General features: G+C 40.2%; 1 protein-coding gene across 16 annotated transcripts in view; it reads right to left on the bottom strand.

The window, feature by feature from the left end:
• NFIA (nuclear factor I A) overlaps positions 1–17,152 on the bottom strand; it is a 607,688-nt gene that overhangs the window by 55,175 nt on the left and 535,361 nt on the right. For 11 of the 16 annotated variants that reach the window (XM_045386128.3, XM_045386123.3, XM_045386112.3 and 8 more), the window contains 2 exons: positions 3,920–4,098; positions 1,495–1,660 (listed from right to left, as the gene is read on the bottom strand). In XM_045386128.3, coding sequence (XP_045242063.1) covers positions 1,495–1,660; positions 3,920–4,098 — 345 coding nt within the window. The remainder of the gene's footprint in view (positions 1–1,494; positions 1,661–3,919; positions 4,099–17,152) is intronic. The other 5 variants (XM_074005410.1, XM_065521609.2, XM_074005422.1 and 2 more) reach the window with 1 other exon arrangement.

The raw sequence follows: 17,152 nt of genomic DNA on the forward strand, positions 1-17,152 counted from the left end.
TGACAAGTGTTGTATCACATCTTACCAAGAGAAGTAGGTCTCCCCTAGATTGTCCGTGGACCTTCAATCTTTTGGCTATTGATACAGAATCCATGCACAGTGCTGCTCATTTCTACGTATATTATCAAAATCCATAAATACTGGATAATCCAAAGCTCACTCTCTGATGTGTCCATGAGGGCCTCTAGCCATTTGGGTTCCGTGCCTCCAGAATCAAATTCTATGAACATGGCATAAACAGGGGCTCAGTTTTCCTCTTTCTTTCTTCCTGTATTCAATATCATTATTATTCCAATACTGAAGGTAAGGAAGCTGAGAGGCCCAGAATCTTCATTCACTGTATTCACCCAGAGGACGGCCCAATCCCAACGCTTATGTCTACAAAACACTCCCCACCATGTCCTGTTCCATTCTACATCTATCACTGTGGTTCAAGTTCTTGGCCTTAACACTCATTTCCTACACTGCTCTTACATCCTTTCCTCTATAGATTCCTTGCCTCAGTCTCACCTCTTTTGACAACCCCCTTGAAAGCTTCCCTTAGGGTCACACTGTCACAGTTCCTATCCTTCTCTTATACTTTGCTGCCTCTTTACAGCTTTAGGGAAGGTGCTCATCACACCATCTATCAAGACTAGGGCATCCATCCCCTAGGAACTCCAGTCATCAGTCTTTTTGTCATTGTTCCAGGCATTAATAAAAGCCACATTTGTGCATTCAAACTATTTCCATCCCCTTGCCACCTCTAAAACATCCGGGAATATCTGGAGAGTTATTCTCTCTCTAGTTCAAGTAATCATTCCCATCACCTAAAAGGGTTGTGAAATCTTATATTCTTTGATTAAATGTTCTCAGACTATTCAGAGAAGAGCCAAGAGTTCTCTCCTCCTTCCATCCTACTCTCCCCTCTATCTCCATCCCCCATCCCCCACCCCAACCTCTGCCAAACCTCACCATGCAACAGCCAGGGCTACTAGCACTGATCTTCTGCCAGGCTCTTACTCTTAGCGAATGGTCAGTGTACACACCTTTGAGTTGATGCTTTGATCTAGACATTTTCTCCTATTGATGTATGAGGTATATAACTTTCAAGTGCATTTCTCTTAGACTGCAAGTTCCTGGAAGGCAGGGCTGTCTGTAAGAATGAGGAACTTTTTCTAAGCAGAATCCATGCAAGTAGCTGCTGCTTGATGATGGGAAGAGCATTTGAAGTCCCTCAAATAATATACAAAATGTAATAGCTCGTAACTTGATTTCAGTCCTAGGTATGTAGCTACACCATCTCATCCACCCAACACCCAGTGTTTTCCTCATCTGGTAGAGTACCCAAGAGTCGTGTTCACTTTGATTCTTACTCTGGTAAACTCTTGCTACAACATCACTGGGGATCTGTGCCTCTTTCTAGAGCCTATACAGTGAGGGACAAAGCCTAAGTGTGGATTCCAGTGCATACAGCTTTATAAGTGACCGGCGCCTTGTCACAGCCATACTTACTTGGTGACGTGGGGGAGGCTGCACCTCCTTCTGTTGACGTGGTCGGAGGCTTCGTGTCTGGCACCGGCAGAGGCACAGGCCTGGCCATCGGTGGTGGTGGTGGCGGTGGCAACATTGGGGTGGGAAGGAATGGGTTGTGCACCTTGCCTTGGCTGCTCCCATTGGGCTGTGAGGGTGGGGGCAGAAAACACACATACAAGAAAAAGAAGAAAGAGACAGCAACCATTAGCTGCTTCTGAAAACAAAATATTCATCAGGCACCTTTAATGTAAATTACTAAGTATCTAGCTGCTTGAATTCTTCCATAAGTCCGTATAGAAATGTCCATTGTTGGGTTCTGTTCTTCAGGCATTTCACAAAAGTACTCTTAGCCGCATGCGCTCCATGCATCCTAAACTTATTTCTTTAACTACATTGTCCTTCTTTGCATCTGATTTCATAAAACCACCTGCCAGTCATCACTCTGCATTTGTCACCTGAGTAACCAACTTTTGCTTGGAATGTTTTATATTTTTCTGTTATTAACTGCTACCTTCATTATCTTCCTCACGATTATTAAATATTTAATATCTAAGTGTTTTATGGACTGTGCTATTATTCCACTGTGTTTCTTTACATAGATATAGCAAAGTTTCCTAAATATGCACTTGAGAAAAAAAATATTTTATTTTCACTCTTTAAAGTTGATATTATATAACATTTAATAAACGTGTTAAGTGAACATAGAAAATTTTGTTCACATATTGTATAACATCAGGCACACAAACTTTAGAATTCAGCTGTCAGAAGTCTGCTAGGGAAAAATATCACTTCTAATTTTGATTTAAATTATATAAGCATATGCCGTAAGAGTCATATTTATTTTGCTGCCTGATGTTAAAACAACCAAATAACAGCTCTTTAACAAAAAAATTCCCCTCTAAAGAGAGCAATAAAACTCATTTTATTTTCAATTTTTTCAAAATAGTTTCATGAAGAGACCTGCCTTAAGTCCTATAAAATTTTGATCAAAATGCTAAACTGGGCATTTGACAGTTATATAGGGTGTCAGGACTATTAAAAAAATGGTTAAAAATTTAGAAGTCAGATGCTTGATGCTGGTGATCAGTTCAGTTTTTTCACTGTTTCCCAAGAGGCCTCTATTCAACCAACAACAACAGTTCACATTTAGTCCCCAATCAAAATTCGGTTGAAGGAGATTCTGCTGTCCCAGGCTTTTACATTTAAGCTTAATAATTCTACAGAGGCAGTCTCACTCCCCCATCAACATTTACTTATACATTTAGTATTGCTCCTCAAAGACTACCTCGTCTGATGATCAGAACGCTGTGCTTTCTTGCCAGCAACCTTGCCTTTGCGTTATTTCTGAGTGTGCTGAGAGTCCATAAGTGAATGCTTTAGAGTAAGCCAAGCAAATGAATATACAAGCAAAAAGAAAAGAGGCACCATATTGATTTGTTGTCTAGACAGAAATGTATCTGCTAACACATCACCAGACATTAGTCAAAGCTGCCTGTTCTGGCTCAGATATGCAGAATCAGGTATTTCTGCAAGTGAAAAAATCAGTGACAGGATGGTGTGACATACTATCCTAAATTAGCCAGTAATAATTATGGCTAATCTGTGACTTCATGCACAGTTATTAGTAGAAAAGGAAAATCAAATTTGGCTTTATGCTGGTCACTGTTTATTATTATTGGCCTTGGGATACAGCTATATACTGTAAACATCTAATCCTATATTTGAAATAAAACTTCTGATTTTTAAAAATCACTTTTATATTTGGAATGCCATTTCAAATTGTGATTATTTGGTTTATTTGAAGAAAAATAAAAACATTCACATGAAGCTATTGAACACTGTTTAGCTTTATACCAAGATAAGTGGGAAAGATAATGACTTGCAGAAATAACAAACCATAATAAACTGTACTTTTAGCATCTTGAGTTCAAGTACTGGTCAACTTGATCTAAAGTGTTAGAAGACTGTATTTTTCAAAAATATCAACTTAGTTGATCTGAAACATCTGTCCCCTTCATCTCCCTACCTCTCTCTACCGCCCCAAATCATTATTTAAAACTATTTGGTCTTTCTATTTTGTTAACTGTATGAGCCCTGGGGTTAGAATGCACGAAGTGGAATGATCAGCCCACAGAACTTAGAAGGTTATATAGTTCACCCTTGAGCTGATTTATATCCATAAACTTGACAGTTGCAAACTTAACACAAACACTGTTTTTAAACCCTGACTAATCACTCTTAGACCAAATTAACTTTCCCACAATCTAGAATAAATATGACATTTGTCTGCAGTCAGTCAGCACAACATTAGAGCACAATGTCACATGATCATAAGGTCTCCCCTTGTTATTTTTATATTCGGCTAACATTTCTAAAGAAATGGAAAAAAAAGAGGTTTCCTTACATTGAGGAACCCCACCTGTCCAGCCTGCTGACCAGCATCAGGGCAGACAAGTTGGACAAATTCTTTCAGCGTCTCCTGAGGGTGATAGCGGATGGCTGGGTGTGAGAAGTAAGGCCCAGGCTGCTGGATAATGGGTGATGTCGGGAAATGAAGAGTCGATGGTGTTGCATGCGGACTTGCTGCAGGAAAAGAAAACATCACGGTTATGAAAAGAAAGACCTGCTTTGTCATAGCTGAACCCGATTCAACTTCCTCCTTTATTTCTCTTCCTGGCCTGATTCACAATATTGCTCATGTGACTGAATTTAACACTGGATAGGTCTGACAGATTTTCTTCCTTATGGCTCTAAGACAAACATGGAGGTTAGATTAGGGTAGAGTTTCAAGCTGTCTTTCTATTTTCAGTGGACATGAGTTATAAAGGCATTAATAATCCTTGGTGAGGCTGAAGATTATTCATTACCTTAAGAGCTTTTTTAATGAAGCAAGCAATAAAAAATGTATTTGGTAGATTAGACCTGACTTAACTGACATTACATATGACAAATTCTAGTTTGCACATATGGATCCCCTTTCACGCTGAGCTATCCATAGACAATAATTCATTGTTAAAGCTCTTATACCCCTTTCAAGGAAATTTCTAGGGACTAATTCAGGATGAAAATTTTTTGAAGTATGTAGTAAATGATCACTTAATGAACCCATGCAATTTGGGTGCCTCACTTTACACGGATGGTTTATGTCGCCTTCAGATGATATTTCAAAGCCAAACTCAGAAATGCATATATGTTAGAGCAGGGGAACCCACAGGGTAAGCAGGCAGTGGCCCCTGCTAAAATGTTGGCCCTGTGCCCACAAAAACGGATAAAAGACTCAGACAACTACTACTCCCTTACATTTGAACCCTGGTAAATTTCATGAGAACAAGAAGATTACATTAGATTAAAAAAAAACTTATGTGAGGTGCCTAATAACTTCTCTAAGAGAACTTTTGCCCTTGAATTAGAAGGATGATTGATACAACTGGCTGGAGGATAAGAGCAGTGCATGGGAAGGTTGAAGATATTCAAACTAAGTCAAGCCAAGATAGCAGCTCTTACTTCTCAATGAGAGCCAGAGAAACCTCTCCCAAATTAGAGATGAGAGTATTTATCTTTACTTTATTTTCTTCAGTTTAAAACTTTAAACTAAAAATCACAGGAATGTCCACATTTTGGAAAATAAGACCTTTCTTATACCAAGAATGACTCATAATACTGAAGAGAAACCCAGTAACACAGGCCACCACTTCTACCACTATCCCACTTGCATGGGTAAGGGCTGTAAAAAAGAATGCATCTGTATTAGTTGCTGGACATGGGTTCTTTGTTCCCTACCGGGATTTCTTTATGATTGGGGCACTTTCTGACACATGACTGAAATGGCTCATACTATGGGGTTCAGAGTGACATCTGTAGTTTTCAAAGACTGGAAATAGGCGATTGGAGTGGAAGCAACTTTCCAATCCATGTCTTGCAGGTGGTCTGATGAAACCCTTTAATTCATGCAATCTTTAATCTGCCCAATAAATATTCATAGGCTCCTACTATGGCCTTAAGAAACAAATCTGAGCTGAAACAGATGAAATTTTGCCCTCGGTCATACAATTGAGGATTTCTCAAACATAGCCTATTTGAATCCGAATTTTCATTACCTTCTTCTCTCAAGCTTACGATTCTCCCAGTCTTCTCCATCTTTGTAAATAGCTTTTCCACCCACTGCAATATCCCCAGAACTGAGTCTGGCACTCAATAAATATTTGTTGAATGTGCAGTGAATGACTGAAAGTTTAAACAGAGGTTAATAAGATAATCATACCATTAAACATAGAATAAAATTTGCCAAAACCAAAACTCGGTTTTTCCACCTGGCCAAGAACCAGGGAGCTTTTAGAAAAATGGGTAAAACTGGCCGGGTATGGTGGCTCATGCATGTAATCCCAGCACTTTGGGAGGCCGAGGCAGGTGGATCATGAGGTCAGGAGATCGAGACCATCCTGGTTAACACGGTGAAACCCCATCTCTATTAAAAATACAAAAAATTAGCTGGGCGTGGTGGCGGGTGCCTGTAGTCCCAGCTACCCAGGAGCCTGAGGCAGGAGAATGGTGTGAACCTGGGAGGTGGATCTTGCAGTGAGTCAAGATTGCACCACTGCCCTGTAGCCTGGGTGACAGAGCAAGACCCTGTCTCAAAAAAAAAAAAAAAAAAAAGAAAAGAAAAGAAAAATGAGCAAAACTTAGGACTTCCTACAATGAATGATAAATCTTGGAATCTATTGTTGTTGCTGAGTTAAAACCCACAAGCTAAAAAGTTAAATGGCTCTGGTCATCTCTTACTCTGCAAATTACGCTACTGGCTTTAAAAAATCAAAGGAATTTTTTCATCTAACATGGTACAGTCCTCCTTGCTGGTGGCAAGAAACTTTCACTCGGTACCCTGCATCTGATGGAACAGTCACTGGTTAAGGACAGAATGTGGTATTTCCCAAACTAGGCTGAGGATGTACTGAGCCTAACTAAACAAAACACTCAACTTTTGCAGGGTGTCAAACACAAAGGTGTCGATCTGCTGCCAAGAGCCCCTGGTAGGCTGACTTTGAAGATAAAGTGCTGCTGCCTCAGGTGCTCAATGGAAAGTGATGGGAAATTGTTAGATTACGAAATCATGGTGGCCAACAGAGAACGCTGCCCAAAAAAGAAATTCACTTGAGCAAAGATCAAGCAGAACTGATCTTTAAAGAAATGAGACAAAAGAAATAACTCAAAAGCACCCTGTCATCTCCCCATTAACTGTTAATAAACATCCTTTCTCTCATTTTGTTGTTGTCATTAAATACCTAAAAGACAATCATTAGCAACTTAAATTTAGACCTTCATTTCTTTATTTGACTAAAAACAATTTATTCACTATTTCCTTGTGGAATAGAGTTTAACACAAACACAAGAACATATGGTACTATATGGAATTAATTCTACAATGACTGATTTATGAGAATCAATTCTTAATTAATACCAGGAAATCATTTAGCCTGTAGTTTCAAATTAGGCAATTGCCGAGTCTGCATTTTAAAGTGTCATCTTTTGCAACCCTTACTTTCTCATGCTTTGGACTTCCTGGTTCAGTTGTCAGTTCACTGTGCAACTGGAAGAAATCATTCCAGATCCTGAGCCTTCATTACTTCAAACAGAAAATAGTTACGTTACTGACATCACAAAGCTCTAGTAATTATTATTAAATAGATGATGTTTCTCCGGATAACCTGCTATATTCCTCGCCTACCAGACAATGAAACCCACTGAAACTCAGAATTAAGATTTCATCAATGTCTGCCTAACTTTGTTTTTCTTCTCTCCTATTTCTTGTTTTCTCTCTTCTTCCTGGATATTTTTACTGTACCTAAGTTTTTATTTGTCTCAAATCATTTTAGAAAGAGCCATTGGGGTTAAATCAATTTAAGAGTAAAATTCATCAAACACATTTTGAGATGGCCAGATCAGCTTTTATAGAAAAAAAAACTACCATTATGAATTTGGCATGATGCTAATGGAATGCACAAAGAATGGTATGAGTCCAGATTTTTGACGAAGAAAAACATGTCTTATGGATGTGTGCGTGTGAGTAGTTGACATGATAAAAAATTATAGCACATTATGTAAATGCATATTTAGATCCTTTAAAATGTGCATTATTTACTTGAGAGTCAATAAAGGCTTTTCTCAAGTGGTTACAGTTTATTGCAGTGCATCCATCTGTATCCATGTTGATGTTAATACAATTTTGTGTATTAAAAGACACTACAAAATTGGCTGCTTCCGGCATCTCATACTCTTAGTACCCTAGGCCAGGAGCAGCAGAAAGTGTCAGAAACACTTCACTCCTGATGGATCTCACTACTAGTTCAAACTTTAACGAGTGGCCAGACTTGTTTAAAACAACTGCTTGGGCTTTTCACAAAGAATACAAATAAGATGGGAAGGAAGGAAATTTGATCAGGTTTCTCTGGCTGCAATGGCACTGCCTACACATCCTGAACAAAGTAGCCACAATGAAAGAAACAGAGAGCCAGAATTTCCCAAAGGTGTAATACTCAGCTGTATCTTACCGAATGATCATATCACTGCATACTTTAAAAAAAAGAAAGCAGGTCAGTCAGGTTGGTTTACTTGTTCACTCCCCTCCCTACCAGTCCAGCAGCCCACCGGTTCTTGAAAATCCTCTCTTGGTTTTAGTTTGAAGGAAAAAAAGTTAAAAATTCAAACAATTGAAAAAATACAGATACATATTTAACTCAAAAATGCTTCTTCTGTTAAAAGCAGAATTTATGAAGACTGAGAAAGGAGGTCAAGATCATTATTGGATATGTTGCGAGGCTTCTATAATACCACCAGGGTCTGAGAGTCCACTATGAGGATGAGGTCTTGTAGACATATACAGTGCTCTTAAGAGGAGTCAGAACTAGTTAGAACATCTAAGTGTGGGCCATATGAAATAAGATAGTATCAGGGAGCTGTGTCCAGACAAGCTTGGAATCTTGCATTTTTCTGCTTTTATAAGTCTCAGGGAAGAAAAAGAGATAGAAGAAAGTAATCTCTCAGTATTTCCAGTAGTTTTTCTCAAGCTCAACCTCCAAGAACTCTAATAACCCTCACACATTTTCCCTCAAACCAAAATTTTACGGGTTGAAATATGTTCTTCTGTATTATAACCCTGACATTGCCTTAATTGCTTTATTCCTTGTCCATGAACCGTTGCGGATTCTCACACACTGGACAGAGACTTGGATTCCTTTCACATTAGCTTTTGCTTTCTGGCATCAGCCTTTAAATCCCAGTCTCTCTTCTATGGGAGGCTCCAAAGAAAAGCTGTCAAGGGAGCAACACAAACAATAAAATCTAATCCTCCTTCAGGTGCAGTGTGGTCTTAAGGCAGTGTTATATACAGGCTTCTTCCGTCACAAGAGCAAAGAATCGCTCCTGAGCCCTGGCATCTGCAAAACTTCACAGTCTCAGTGTTAATCAATACAAAGTCAATGGCAACAGGTGAGATTCCAAACACTTTTTCTCTGTTAGCGCCATTATAAGAAAAACCTTCTTCTCTGTCTTCAGAAGTCAGATGTTCTTTAGATGAAAGTCACTATTTCCATAGAGTAAGGTTGGCATTAAGAACTCTTGACTACTCATAATTAGAAGTAAAAATTTGTAATAAGGCAAAGCCTCAAAAGGAAAAGAAAATCGAAGAAAAATATTCCACTTGAAAAACAAAAGAAGCTTTCCATAAGGGTAAATAGAACTTAAAAATGGCTTGGGTTGTCAACTACTATGTACCTTGCTTCTTCAGAAATTGAAAACCACACTACACGACACCATTATACCCTACCTAAAGCTGAGAAATCTATCTTAATGGTCCATAGCCCTAATTTATAAATCATGCATGAATCAGGCCTGCCATTTATGAAAGCTGAGAAGTTTGGAGTCATGGGATTTATTTTAACAGAGACACAAAGAAAGAAGAATTGGCAATGGTTTTCAAACCTTTAAGAGGTGATGCCTTTTCTAAATAACAAAGCTTTTGACTCAAGGTGAGCCAAGGTTTTTGAAAACATTTGGTACATAATCTTTTAACATCACGAACATGCACGTGAAAGGACTCGGATATGTCAATTGAGAGAAATATATGACATTGCTTGATAGCTTGCAAAACACCAGTGTTTTTGTATTCCTGCTACCAGACAAAGTAACTTTATGCCACGGTTAGTTTCCAAGATGGCTGATAGAGTCTATTCCAATTGAATTGAGAGGATCTTCTAAGAGATCAAATTCTAATGTCTTTTGGAAAAACAGAAAGAAAAAGAAAGGCCCACACAAGAAAATGAAAGGCCAAAGTCTTTTAAAATTTTTATGTAGATCAATTTTAGCTACTTCAAGACCCTTGTTGCTCAAGGCCCTGGCTAGGCCAGGAGTTGGCAAACATTTTCTGTAAAGACCAGATACTAAATAGTTTAGACTTTGCAGGCTATATGGTCTCTGTTGTAATTGCTCAACTCTGCTGCTACAGTGCAGAAGCAGTCATAGACATTACATAAACAAATGAGTGTGGCTGTGTTCCAATAAAACTTTATTTTCAAATACAGGCAAAGGGCTATTGGAGCTGTGGGCCCAGGCATAGTTTTCCAGATCCACAAAATTTTTGTTCACTCTCCAAGCACCTGCCAAGCTCTGTGAGTCAGACACCTGACAATCACTACTACTTCCACCTCAGCTTTCTGAAGCTTTCCAAAGCAATCTGGTCGCTTTTGATATCTCATTAGCTCTCCATGGTAGCCTTTTGATTGTCTGTCTTCACCATTACTTAACATGCCTTGGTCTGTGCTGGCTGACCACATCCGTGTGTGTGTGTGTGTGTGTATAATTCTAAGTTAAATACGACTCAGAAAAGCAGTGCAGTATAATATAAGGACCAGGGCTTTGGAGTCAGACAGACATGAGTTTAAATGCTAAGCTCTATCACTTACGAGCTATGCTTCAGTTGCTGAGCTTCTCTATAACTCAGTTTTGGCATCTGTATAATGGGGCTAATAATACCTCATAGAGCTGTTGTGAAGATTAAATGAGACAATGTATATAAGGCACATGGCACAGTTTCTCACCATACAATTAAGTGATCATTAGCTTCTTTTATTAGTATGATAAGGCACATGGCACAGTTTCTCACCATACAATTAAGTGATCATTAGCTTCTTTTATTAGTATGATAGTACTATCATAGACAAGAATGGGATAGGCAATGAATAAACTGAAATTTGCTCCTGTGTGCTAGGACCTGTTCTGATTGTAGAACACATGAAAGAAAGGAGTGGTGGAACAAGAGGTACTTGTTGCTTGCCTGTCTCTTGGACAAAAAAGTACATAAATATTGATAAAATAGTATATACTATCAGTATGGATATGACATGAGGGCCTTGAAAATAATTCCACAAACAACAAAATGAAAAGTAAAAGCAACAATAGCAGTAGCAACAATCTTGACCTAATAATCATAGATAGCATAGATATCTAAGTAAAGATAAAAGCTCTTTAAAGACCTAGACCGATAAAGAGTCTTTGCTGACCAAATATACTGTGAATCCCTGCCTTTATTAAACATTTCAGACTGTGAGACTTAACCCAGAAGCTTAGAACTATGGGGCCATCTCCCTCTAGACGCTATTTTTTACTTAGACCTACAATCTTTGAGTGTCCACACTCACCTCCCTCTTCACCATGTAGGCCCCTGCCAACCAGGCATTATTATTATTATTATTATTATTATTATTATTATTTTTGGAGACAGAGTTTCACTCTGTGACGTAGGATGGAGTGCAGTGGCGCAATCTCAGCTCACTGCAACCTCTGCCTTCCGGGTTCAAGTAATTCTCCTGCCTCAGCCTCCCGAGTAGCTGGGACTACAGGTGCCTGCCACCACGCCCAACTAATTTTTGTATTTTTTTAGTAGAGACAGGGTTTCACCATGTTGCCCAGCGTTGTCTTGAACTCCTGAGCTCAGGCAATATGCCCGCTTCGGCCTCCCCAAGTGCTAGGATTACAGGCATGAGCCACTGTGCCTGGCCCCAGGCACATTTCTTACCACACCACATTCTGAGCATGGCCTCCCAAAACATGGAAATAGTGGAAATCTCTATCACTTCCCTTGAAAGTCCCACCGTTTTAGTTATTGGGAATTTGCTTATCAGAAATCTAATACATATTGACTACTAGAAACACTTTTTGGCTGGGTGTGATGGCTCACACCTGTAACCCCAGCTACTCAGAAGGCTGAGGCAGGAGAATCACTGGAGCCCAGGAGTTTGAGACCACCCTGGGCAATACAGTGAGATCTCATCTCTACACAAAATTCAAAAATGTAGCCAGGTGTGGTGGCAGGTGCCTGTAATCCCAGCTACTTGGAGGCTGAGGTGGGAGGATTGCTTAAGCCCAGGAGTTTGAGGCTGCAGTGAGCCATGATCATACCACTGCACTCTAGCCTGGGTGACAGAGCAACACCCTGTATCTAAAACAAAACAAAAACAGAAAACAAACAAAAAAACAGTAACAAAAACAAATGCTTTTCAGAAGATCTAGGACATTTTTTTAGGAATATTTTCAGATTAGATAAAGGGACTTGGGATTTAACTTAGTTTCTGTTGCTACCTGGCATATTATAAATGTGGGTGGCTTCTCTCTCCTTCGGTCTCTCTTCTCACAATAAGCAGTTTGAACTAAATACTCTCTGAAGCTCATCTAGTTTAAGCCCTAGTGGATGTATAGAATTCAGTCTCTGAGATTACGTTTATAAATAGTACAACTGATCCATAAAAATAAAATTAAAATCTAAAAATCTGAAATAAGGAAGCCTTTTAAAAGAAATTATTTTAAAAATGTTTATGAGATATTAAGTTATACAGTATATCTAGACTCAGTCTTTAAGATACTTCGCCTTTGGGGAGACTGTAATATTTAGAGTTTAAAAAACCCTGAGTGTGCTACTTTAAGCTCTGTGAAATAGAGCCCCAGCCTTTGTCCTGACAGGGCCTCTTTGAATCGAAATTGACCATATTCTCACACTAATTGCCTAAGCTTCCATGATGGCTGATGTGAAATGTGTTCAAACGCCACGCAACAGCTGTGATTATTGGAAATATTTAGAGTGATGGTTTAATAGGCAAAGTTGACAAGAATCCAGTTCCATGAAGGGAACTTGAACTTTTACATAACATGTAAGCGATACTACTGTGAGACTAAATGAAGAATGAAAAACAAATCAAAACAATTACTTGAGAAGAAAACTAACCACCATAGATTGAATGATTCCAGAGATTAACATAAAAAGGGAGGGAATCATCCAATGACCTGTTGGAAGTGAAATGGAATTACAAACTGCAGTCCTGTGAAAGAGGACTTCAAAAAACAAGATCCAGGCAGATGCTTCTTGGATAACGACCAAGTGCTGGATCTAGGCTGTTGCAAGTCTTTCCCTGCATTAACAACAAAACAAAACAACAACAAAAAAACTAAACACACACACACAGGAAATAAGCAGACAAAAAAAGCAAATCTCATAACGAACATAAAGCCATGGGTTATTTTGCAGCATTTCTCTCCACTAAATTGTCAGATTTACACTGAAATAGAAGCCTCTATTTCCGTGCAACATGATTACTAAAGCATAGACCACTTCTCTCTCTCTCTCTCTCTCTCTCTCCTTCTCTCTCTCTCTTTCTCTCTCTGAGACAGGGTTTTGCTCTCACCCAGGTTGGAGGGCAGCAATGCAATCTAGGTTCACTGCAACCTCTGCTTCCTGGGCTCAAGCAATCCTCCCACTTCAGCCCCCAAGTGGCTGAGACTACAAAGCATGCGCCACCACGCCCGGCTAACTTTTATATTTTTAGTAGAGACGGGGTTTCATTGTCGTCCAGGCAGGTTGCAAACTCCTGAACTGAAACGATCCACCTGCCTTGGTCTCCCAACATGTTGGGATTACAGGTGTGAGCCACTGCTACCAGCCAAACACTACTTTCAAGGCATCCTCCTGAACTCGAAGTATCTTTCTGAATTCATCCCATAGGATTTGAGGATTAATCCTACTGTGGGTAGATTTCACAGAAGGAATGGAATAAGCAACAGAATAATTAGTCTAGTGATTAAAGTCAGGGGACCAAGTTTTAATTCCAGCTTGGGTATCGACTAGCAAGATGCCAGCCTCTTATATTCCTTAGTTTCCTCTACTACAAAATGACCTTGACTCTTCTGGCTTTAAAATCATTCACTCCCTGTGTTAACCTGGGCAAAGTTATTTAACATTTCCAAGCCTACATTTTCTTATCTTTAAATAGTAGCAGCAATTGGTCAGGCATGGTGGCTCACACCTGTAATCCCAGCACTTTGGGAGGCTGAGGTGGGCAGATCACAAGGTCAGGAGTTTGAGACCAGCCTGGTCAACGTGTGAAACCCCATCTCTACTAAAAACACAAAAAATTAGCTGGGCATGGTGGCATGTACCTGTAGTCCCAGATACTCAAGAGGCTGAGGTAGGAGAATCGCTTGAACCTGGAAGGCAGAGGTTGCAGTGAGCCAAGATCGTGCCACTGCACTCCAGCCTGGGCAACAGAGCAAGACTATGTCTTGGAAAAAAAAAAAAAGAAAGAATAGTAGCAATTTAAAAGGCTTTTCTGAGGATTAGAATTAATGTACACAGGTGCCTCATTCAATAAATGTGTTGAGAATCTACTATGTGCCAAACAGTATGCTAGACTCTGGGTTATTTAATATTCGTAGGATTGTTTTTAGAATAAATTGAGATACATGAAAAGTAATCTGGATTATACAGTGCAATGAGGCAACACCAGAGAACTGAGAATCAAGAGCCGAACTGTTTTCAAGTTACCCTGGGGGTCTACTGCACGAACAAATAGGCCTGGGTTTTTCTTGTGCTCTGCAAATGCTAACTGCAGGAACAAGCCACAGCTAGTGAGTAAGCTGAGCCCATTGGCCAGCGCTCAGGCCAGCTTTGCTGTTATCTCCTGCAGTGGGTAGCTATTATTTTTGCCTGCCCAGCAGTTCTTCACCCCTTCTTCTGGAAACAGAGCTCTAATGTTTCTTTGGGGAACTCTCTGTCCCTCAGCCTCAGCCTATGTGGTTAGGGTGGACTTGACTTAACCCGCTGACTCCACGGGTGGACAGGGAAGCCGGCTCACACCAATGAGGCACTCCGTTGTCTTTTAAACATAAGGGTTGTTTTAAAAGTGAGCAAATGACCCAAACCCGGATAATCAGAATCATAAGCATCCAGGAGTAGGCCCTTCCCTAGATCTATTGTTGAAAAGCTGCTCTTTTTTCTCTTGGGATTATTAAATTGGTGGAAATTAAGCCTGGAGCTGCTCACACTATCTGGGCCACAGTCTGAGGATATTTAGCCTAAGAATAAAGCTGATACAGAGAATAGCAGACCTGGGTGGGGGTGGGGGGGTAGGGGAGGGGAGAGAGGGGGAAAAAGGGAGAGAGAGAGGGAGAGAGAGAGAGAGCGCGAGAGCAAGAGCTTTCTGAAGGTAGCATCTGAACACCTGACTCCATCTCTACCTGAAGCCATATACCCCTGGACTTTTCAGTTACATAAACTAATCCATTATTTGCTTTTGGGGGAGTAGAGGAATGGCAAAGCAACTTGGTTGGGTTTCTTTCATTTGTAAGAATCTTTCACTAGAACGAATATGTGTTAACACATCTACCGTTCATTACCTGGTATGTGACAATTCAACAACTCTTATTATGCTACTCAGGAATTTGGAGATTCAGAAAGATCTAGACATATCCCTCAGGGACACCAAAGTTCTAAAAATTCATATTTCATACCAACAAAGAGGACCCTTACATCCTGACATAAGTACATCCAAATCTCCACAAATATTTCAAACAGCTTGCTATGGTATTCCTCCATCTTCTTTAATTCCCTGCATATTCATCTCATCACAGGTGTAATCATTTGTCTAATATCTGTCTGTTCTGCTAGATTGGAAGAGCAGGACCGGCTGGTCTAGCTCGTTCATTAGGGCCCAGCACAGTGCTTGGCAGATAATAAGCGCCCAATAATTATTTGCCACATTGACTCTCACAAACAACAGATTCTTGGAAACAACAAAGGTGCATATCCCTTTAGGAAGAGCCATGCCTGAATGAAGGCAGATCAGAGCAAAGCCTAGATCATGGCTAAGGGGCTACGCCTTATGCGAGAGGGGCTGCTTGCTCCACTGGAAACGTTCTCCCGTGGCTCCAAGTGTACAAGAGCAATGGGATGGGGTAACTGGGCTTGCTCACGTCCCCGAGACCACATCTCCTCTAGGCAAATGTGGCTTCTCCCCGAGAGGGGGAACACATTCTTCCTTCTGGACCAACATGAGCAGGTAGAAAGAGAGAACTGGGGATGGGGAGTGAGGAATGAAAGAATCATCGCAAGAGAACCACACACAAAAACAAATAGCAATATGGGGATGGGGGAATCTGAGAGATAATGAACACGTATGTATTGGATGCCTACTGTATACCAAGCTCTTTCCATGTGTCATCTCACTTCCCCTCCCAGAAAGCCTTTCCAATTTGGGACAGGTGAGAAGACAAAGACCAGCAGAGAATAAGTGACTTGGAGAAGCTGACGCAGACCCCAAGTGGCCGTCCAGGATCTGAATTCCATTCTGGCTGACTCCAAAGCCCACGCTCTTTTCATTGCCCTCTGCTGCTCCCATTTATTTTTCAGTGGTCAAATGATTTATTTGCTTTCAGATTTTTTTTTTTTTTTTTTTTTTTGCTCATAGACCCCTTATTATTGTAATAGCTGGCAATTCTGATGATCCTCAGATGTGTTTTGTGCATCAGAAAAAGGAATTTTTTCAGGGGGAAAAAGCAGCTACCATTCGATATGAAGAAATGGCAAATGTAAATTTACTGCCAAAATATGAAGTTTAAAAGACATTCCATACGTGCGGGTGATTCAATATGCTAGTTTCAATAACACGAAGGATGCAGCCTGGAATGGGTGACTCTTAGTGATACTGCAAGCACATTAATAGGGCCATACATTCCCATTTCGAGTATCAGCACTCACCCCTCCTTTCCTACATGGATGATAAGCTGATACTCCATAAACATTGTTAAAGCTACAGTCCCATGCTATGGTACTTCACTTAACCTTAACATGATTTATGATTCTGTCAATAGGGGAGGTTGAAAATCCTGCACTGAAGCTTAAATGTGAGCTTCATATTTAAAACAGTAATTGTGTATGTGTATGCATGTGTGTGTGTGTGTGTGTGTGAGAGAGAGAGAGGCAGAAGAAACCATTCCACATAAAGAGGAGACACAAGTTCAATCTTGAATTTTTTATTCTATGCTGAAAAAAGGGAAATAAATAATGAGTCTAAACATGGAATCAACTTTAGATTAAGCTAAACCAGAAAGAAGGGGGCTTATCTGATTATGCGAGGTACAGTCGAAGCCCACGATACCAGGAAGTCTTAAAATGAGGGGGTTTCTAAGAAACCTTGCTCAGAACCACTGCCTTCACTACGTATGGATACGTGGGTCTATGCCTGTGTGTGCCTGTGCGCACGCGTGCACCAGTGAGGCACATAGGCCTGCGTGTGATTGAGAGGGACAGAGAGAAAGGGGC

Source organism: Macaca fascicularis, chromosome 1 (genome assembly GCF_037993035.2).
Source record: "Macaca fascicularis isolate 582-1 chromosome 1, T2T-MFA8v1.1".
Classification (NCBI taxonomy): Eukaryota; Metazoa; Chordata; class Mammalia; order Primates; family Cercopithecidae; genus Macaca; species Macaca fascicularis.